Source organism: Hevea brasiliensis, chromosome 10 (genome assembly GCF_030052815.1).
Source record: "Hevea brasiliensis isolate MT/VB/25A 57/8 chromosome 10, ASM3005281v1, whole genome shotgun sequence".
Taxonomy (NCBI): Eukaryota; Viridiplantae; Streptophyta; class Magnoliopsida; order Malpighiales; family Euphorbiaceae; genus Hevea; species Hevea brasiliensis.
In genome coordinates, this window is record NC_079502.1 from 6,905,778 (window position 1) to 6,914,311 (window position 8,534).

Consider the following 8,534-nt stretch of genomic DNA (forward strand, 5'->3'; position numbering starts at 1 on the left):
AGGACAGATAGATTTATTCAGAAAAGAGTTTCTGATGAGAAAATCTTTTTAATCAAGAACTGGAATTAAAAGAGAACATAATATTCATAGCAAATGGAGTTTGACATAAACCATGACTCCAGCTTGAGTTGGGATTTTGTAACAGAGAGATTCTAGTGCACGGTAACATATGATTATATGTTCATTTAAGGTAAACCTTATTACTAATTGGGTGGCCATGGCATGCTATGCTAGGTGTTAACCATGGTCTATGAGGTTCATAAAATGATTTAGAGAAATGATTTATGGTAAGAAAGAATTCTGATGATATTAAGAGTTGATATCATGTCTCATTGCCAATTAGTGATGAGCCTAGTAAGTCACACACATACATAAGTTATCACCTATTTAAATATGATTTAATTAATTAATTAAAGAGTTTAATTGATTAATTAAATAATTTTGGTTTGCAATTAGATTGCAAATTCCCTAGCATGACTTGAAACCAAATCTAGATTATTGGATGTATAGTATAAGTTAAATTTATATTTAAAGTATTTAAATATGAATTTAATTAATGAGAAATTAATTAATAGAGATTAATTAATTAATTTATATTTGATATAAATTAATTAGAAGAAGAAAAATAATTATTTTGGGTTAAGAACTCAAAATTAAGACGCAGGGACATTTTGGTCATTTCACAGTGTGGCACGTGGCACCATGAGATGGTGACATATGGGATTACACATAAGCTTGCCAAATGTTTTTTAATTATGTAAGATGATTAAAATCAAGATTAAATATAGGTTTGACACTTGGCACAATGTGATTGGGTCACTTAAACCTAGAGCTAATCAAAGGGTGACATGTGGCAAGGGTTTAATATATTAACCTAGCTATATAAATGTTGTTATGAAAAAGAAAAACAACCAGCAGCCACTCCTCTCCTTTGTCACGCCATTTTGAGGCTCTCCATCTATTCTTCTTCATCTCTCATCAATTCAAAGAGATTAGCCATCAATCTCTTGAATTAAGAACACTAGAAATTGTTTCTAGTATCCTATTTACATCTCTAATCTCTTAAAAGGCAGAACTTGAATTTCTAATTAATAGAAAAAGCTTTAGAAGCTGTTCAAGGGCTGCCATAGGTGTTCTTGGTGTGGACAAACTAGAGGGACAATATCTGGTGTCCTGAAGACAAATCTCAAAGGCGCAGACACGCTGCAGTGCATCAAGAGGTTAGTGTAATCGTTCTTGATTTAATCTAGGGTTCTAAAATTAATCTGATTAATTTTAAAATTTTAAATGGCAAATACATATCCAAAAACATATTAAAAGAGTTTTAATATATTGTTTATCATTGAAATCAAATAGATAAAAATAAATCTTGCATGATGCATGTGACCCTAGGTGAAAATTTTTGAATTCAATAGTATAAACTTGTGTTTTTCATGCTTCCGTTCCTTCACATATATATAGGAGCTGATCCCCTATATAGCTCTCTTAGTTCTAACTTCTGCCAGCAAGATCAACTCAAAGCCTGACTTTCTCTTAATATCCAAATGCGAGGGCCAGCGAGATTAACTCCAGCCGTGCCTACCCCGACTTATCCATAATAAGGATCGGCTCCTAGCGAATTAAGCTCCAGTCGCGTTTACCTATCCTACCTATATCCATATCACACCACACACACCAAACTCATGCACACAACTCCAAGTTGCCATAAAGCAATATATACAATAAGTCATCAATTACATATACAACACAGGGTGTGCTCAATAATTAACTATGTACACATATTTATAAGTGATGCATAAGCATGTCTTGAATATATAATAATATTGAAATTATAGATAAAATCAATATCTACTCATTGATTGACTAGAAGCTACTGCGGTGGTTGAGTGGAGAAGGATCACTGACCCTAATCATCTAAATAAATTATATTATAATTTAATCAGTACTAATTTAAAATAAAACTCTAAAGAGATAGTAGACAATATAATTTATGCCAAAAATTTGACAGAGTTTCTCTTATACTTAGGACTTACCCAACTTTTAAGATAGTTCAAATAACACTTCTAAATCACAATTCTCACATCCATATCCCATTAACATCATATGGCTCCTCTTAGGCCCTCCAAACCAGGCAATTTTCATAAAATTGAAAAACTATGTTTTAGTCTCTAAAACTAATATTCTGCAAAAATTACTCAAATGAGCTTTAAAAATTCTAAAATTTTGTCCTGAAGTCCTTAACAAGGTTATAAATCTATTGCAACAAGAATCATAATTTTCTAATATCCATGAATATTTTATGAATTTTATTCTAAATCAGGTATTAGGCAAAAATGAACAACTTGGAGTTCGAGTTTACCTATGCTAATTTTGACACTTGGAATGCATCTAGAATGTTTGAAAATGTTAGGATTGACTATAAACATGACCCCTTTCTGGGACAGCCCACCAGAGATCGGGTCAAAAACTCGGTCCCGAGGTCAGTGAGCTATCAACGATTCGATCTCACCTAAATTAAGCCAAAAAATTATCAATAATTATCATGAAATTATTTTTAATTTTTGAGAATTGAAAAAGCTCGAAAATCTCACCAAGCAATCTGGGCCGTCCGATAATCACTCTTTTCAAACGGTGTCCAATCGGAGTGGAGCCGGTCCCATCTCAAAGATTTCATCGCACTGAGTCCATCAATGGTCTCAGATTTTAGATCCAATGGTCGTATCGTCGGGAATTCGGCCTAAAAATCGCTGCCTCTACTTTCTCTGTCCTCTTTCTCTCTCCTTGATTCTCGTCGAAAACCACCATGAAATGAGACACTGCTGGTCTGGACGAGAAGCCCGTGGTCCCAGGAGTCAAGCGCCACCTTCCTTCCATTGAACGGCCACCGTAGTTGGCCGAAAACGGTCTCTAAAGTCGTCGCCCCTACCCATCGCACACACACTCTCTCTCTTCCTCATTTTGCACCGCTCCAGTCGTCCATTGCCGTTGCTATCGGCGTTGAGGTGTCATCTGTCAGGGGAGAGCTCACTGGTGCTGAAGGTGGCCAGCCGGAGGAGGATAATGAGAGAGAGAGAGAGAGAGAGAGAGAGAGAGAGAGAGAGAGAGAGAGAGAATCGGGGGGGGGGGTGTGGAGGACTGCTGTGTTGCTGCATTTTGATTTTTTTTTTCAACTTTTAATTACATGATTGATCCTCAAACTTTTCGAGTTTATTCATCTAAGTCCAAAGTGCAATTTTGTGTATAATTAAACAATAAAGAACATATAATAATAATAATAATAATAATAATAATAATAATAATAATAATAATAATAATAATAATAATAATAATAATAATAATAATAATAATAATAATATGTTTAAATAAATTCTTGGAAGTGTTTATAATTAAATCCATAACACTAATTTAAATTTCTAAATAATAGTAGTTTTATTAAAATAACATCCAATTAAAATATCTTATTAAAATAATATTTTAAATTTAAGAAAAATAGGGTTGTTGCAAAATTTTTCATTGGTAATTACTAACAAACTCGTATTTGGTCGATAATATTAAGAAGAAAATAAAAAAAAATATGAACAAATTTTAGTTATCAAAATTTGTTGTTGGTAATTATCAACAAACTCATATTTGGTCAGTAATATTAAGAAGAAAATAGAAAGAAAGCTTAAAAGATTTTGCCTACGAAAAATTTTCGTCAGTAATTATCAACGAACTCGTATTTGATCGGTAATATTAAAAAGAAAATAAAAAAAAAACTTAAAAATTTTAACCTATGAATTTTTTTTTTTGATAATTACCAATGAACTCATATTTGATTAGTAATATTAAGAAGAAAATAGAAAAAAAATATAAAAAATTTTACCAACGAAAATTTTTTATCGGTTATTACCAATAAATTCGTATTTGGTCGATAATATTAAGAAAAAATTAAAAAAAAAGGTTAAAAGCTTAGAAAATTTTACCTACAAAAATTTTGCATTGGTAATTACGAACGATTTCGTATTTGGTCGGAAATAAAAAATAAAAATAGAAAAAAATTAAAAAAAATTTTGAAAAAGTTACTTACAAAAGGTTTTTAAAGAACATATAATAATAATAATAATAATAATAATAATAATAATAATAATAATAATAATAATAATAATAATAATAATAATATGTTTAAATAAATTCTTGGAAGTGTTTATAATTAAATCCATAACACTAATTTAAATTTCTAAATAATAGTAGTTTTATTAAAATAACATCCAATTAAAATATCTTATTAAAAATAATATTTTAAATTTAAGAAAAATAGGGTTGTTGCAAAATTTTTCATTGGTAATTACTAACAAACTCGTATTTGGTTGATAATATTAAGAAGAAAATAAAAAAAAATCTGAACAAATTTTAGTTATCAAAATTTGTTGTTAGTAATTACTAACAAACTCATATTTGGTCAGTAATATTAAGAAGAAAATAGAAAAAAAGCTTAAAAGATTTCACCTACGAAAATTTTTCATCAGTAATTATCAACGAACTCACATTTGATCAGTAATATTAAAAAGAAAATAAAAAAAAACTTAAAAATTTTAACCTATGAAATTTTTTTTTGATAATTACCGATGGACTCATATTTGATTAGTAATATTAAGAAGAAAATAGAAAAAAAATATAAAAAATTTTACCAACGAAAATTTTTTATTTGTTATTACCAATAAATTCATATTTGGTCGATAATATTAAGAAAAAATTAAAAAAAAAAGTTAAAAACTTAGAAAATTTTACCTACAAAAATTTTGCATTGGTAATTACGAACGATCTCGTATTTGGTCGGTAATATAAAAAAGAAAATAGAAAAAAATTAAAAAAAAATTTAAAAAAGTTACTAACAAAAGGTTTTTATCTGTAATTACCGATGAACTCATGTTTGATAAGTAATATTAAGAAGAAAATAAAAAACAATAAAATTTTATGATAAATTACCTATGAAAATGTTTCTTCCATGATGACGAACTTATAGCATTTTGTCGGTAATTTGTTGATAAATCACAAAAAATATAAAATTTCCATATAATTTTTTAATAAAATTGGAAAGGAGTTGTTTTCCCTATAAAAGGGAAGCTACTTCCCAACATATGGCAATTATGGCATAGCTATTGTGTAGGGCCTATTTTGGCCTCACTAGTTGTTTTTTTAAATTTATTTAAATCTTAAAAATTTAAAATTAATTTTATATTAAATTAAAATGATTAATTTAAAATTAAATTTATATTAAATTAAAATAATTAATATTTAATTTAAAAATAATAAAAATTTTAAAATTTGAAAATAAAAATTAAATTAAAAATTAATCAAAAGTATACTTTAAATTATATTAAATTTAAAGTGAAATGAAATTAAAAAGAAAAAAAATAAATTAAAAATATGAAAAAAAATTGCCTACAAAAAGTTATCATTAGAAATTACTTACGATAATTTATTATCGTCAGTAATTACCAACGACAAGTGTCAAAGTTAAATAGTCGATAATTTATAAGCCTACAATCTCCCACAAAATTACTTGCAAAAAATCATAATTTATCTACTAAATAATTCATCGGTAAATTTAGCGACAATATTTTTTTTTGTCGGTAAAAACTAACTATGCTAGAATTTGTGGATAAAAAATTTCGTTAGTAATTGGTTGGTAATATGAATATTTTTAGTAGGTAATTTCCATAGCTATTTTTTTTAAATTTCTTGTAGTATTATAAATTGAGAAGGGGGTGGGGAATATATAGAAACACATAAGGATAATTCCTTTATTTTATTGATGTTTGGCCATAGGAGAAGATGATATAGGATAAGCCGTCTAAGCAATTCAATTAATTTCCCATTTCTACTTCAAATTCCAATTATTCTTTTTAACATTAATTAAGTAGATTCCATCTTCTTGAGCTTTCCAAGTGCAAACATTTCCACCACAACCCTTATGTTATGCATTGCGAAAGTATGTAAACTATAAAAAAATAAAGCAAATATAATAAACAATAATATTTAAGTGGTTCGCCCTTTTAACATAGGGCTACATCCATAGGCATGTCATCTTCTACTATCATCAATAAATATAATAATTAATTATAAGTTCAAAACTATATTACTCATAAATTTAATTATACCCAAGAGAACCCTATTACTACAACACAAATGGTGTCTTCATATAATGCACATCAATCTTTCCTATTGGATTATGTCCTTTTTCCACTTTAGGCTGAAGCCTCTTTCCCTCGTGAGACTGCAACTAGCAGGAGCCCCTCATCAATAAGCAAAGCTAAATTCTTAACAATTGACAAAATCCCTCTCTATATTGAGTGACAGCTCTGCCTCATGGGCTGAAAACCACTCTCCATGGGCAAAGCTTCTCTTCATGGACAAAGTCTCTATGAAAAAAGCCAAATAACCTTTCCACCATTATCCTATTTATAGTGTTAATACCCTCAATCATAATTTGATTAGGAGTTGCACTCAATTTAGGAATAATACTAAAATAAGGATTCTACTCTATATCAAAAATATTCTATTGAGGAATATTTCTCCCACTCAAATTAGAAAAAGGGTCTTCCAAATCAACTAGAATTTTGGGTCATAATTCTGGTACCTTATAAACAAAATCAGCCCTAGCCACAAATGCATAAAAAAACTGCATGAAAATCCCCATAGCTGAGATTACAGAAGAAAAGTGTAGAGCAAAAATAATTGATTTTGAATTGAAATCCAAATGATTTGTTGGGTTGGAGAACTTGCATGCCAATATCATCTTCTTTGGATTTGCAATGGGCGTTAATGGTTTTACCTAGAAGACCATTTTGGATTTGCACATGGTAAGTTCTAAGGCCGATGGGTAGTTTTCTCATGCTAGATCCTAAGCCAAGCAAGAGGAAGAGGACAAAGATTTGCAAATAGTTTTGCTTCATTTTTTTTGCTTTTTGAGGTTGAAAAGAGGCTTCCGTTCATGTTTGATTTTGCCTCTTCTATTTATATCAGGTCATCTCTGCATGCCCATAGAAAGCCAACCATGGATATTTTACATTTGTTCAAGTTTTGGTAAGGAGATCCCAGCAATTAAATTATAGTTTATCCATTGTTAATGAGGATAACTTGCTATATTCAACTTTAAATATATTTTTCTTCTAACTTCTTTTAAAATTTTTCATCAAAACTAAAATAATGATTTATGTTTAATCAGTAAATTATTAATTATATATAACTCAATTAAATTAGTATGCAGCCTTCATTTGTTATAATTCAACTTAAAATAATATTAAAAATTCCTGATGGGTTTATATATATAATAATATTAAAATTTTTCATGAATAATAAAAAAATAAACATTTAAAACTAATGAATATTTAATCACTAAATTATTAATTATATAAATCAATTAAATTGCATAGAGCCTTCATTTCTATAATTAAAAACTTAAAATCCTAATGTGACAATTTTGCCCATTTCTAAAAAATAATTCAAAATACTCGTATGCTATATTTGAATACTAAAATTTGAAATGAATTGATTTACATTTGATTTTAATATAAATTATTGATAACTTGTTGATTTCAAATAACACCTAGAATAGATTTCAAATAACATCATTCTTTAAAATATTTCAAATCCACACCTATCCAAGAAGTTCTTAATATTTACGAGTCTAATATTAATTTATAACTGTAAATAATCAAAGAAAATTGATAATTTTATTAAATTCAAATCTCAAATTTCAAATATATATAAACGAGGGATACCAACTTAGAATATTGACTAATTAAGTTTAGACGTTGACATGTTATTCTAATTAAGAATGATAGACACACAATGATGACTGATATTTTAATCATTTGTATCCAAATCTCCCTGGTTATGATCAGCTTTAAATCTGCCTGGTTGCCATTCTTGTTTATAAACGTCTTCATTCCTTCGAGTATCTCTCAAGTAAACTCCATCATCTTTAGCAACCCAAAAGCAATTCTGAGCGGCATCGCACCTGTCAAAAAGCTTTCCACTAACCCAAAACACCTTAAAAGCAACATGAGAGTGATCGTCTGGTGCCATATAGCACCAGAAAAGGGTGGTGCCGAAAAAATTCAATTTGAAACTCCATGAAAATTCTTGCCCAACTGTAAGATTATGGACGCCAAGATCATCATCTTTGGACTTGCAGTGCACAAGTAAGATCTTGTTTTGGCTCAATATATTGGTTACATGAACATGATATGGATCGAATAGAGAGCACTCACTGGATGCAATGAAGAGAGCTAATGCCAAAATAAACAATAACGATGAAGAGCTCATTGCATTGGCTAGCTAGTTGTGGCCTATATATGAAGATTAAAGAACCTATTTATATATGTAGAGAGAGAATATTTCTGTTGTATATTAGTTATATATATCTTCAACTTTAATTTGCATTTAACACAAATTGATTTTTATAATTAACGGGTCCATTAATTCTTGTACATGCATACGTTAGAGAATTCAAAACGGCAACATTTTATTTTATCTTAATTACTTTG

General features: G+C 28.7%; 1 protein-coding gene across 1 annotated transcript; it reads right to left on the bottom strand.

The window, feature by feature from the left end:
• Positions 1-7,851: 7,851 nt before the first annotated feature.
• Positions 7,852-8,313, bottom strand: LOC110637729 (S-protein homolog 74-like). The gene has a single exon (XM_021788032.2). It carries the CDS (start codon positions 8,311-8,313, stop codon positions 7,852-7,854), a length of 462 nt encoding a protein of 153 aa, XP_021643724.2.
• Positions 8,314-8,534: the final 221 nt, after the last annotated feature.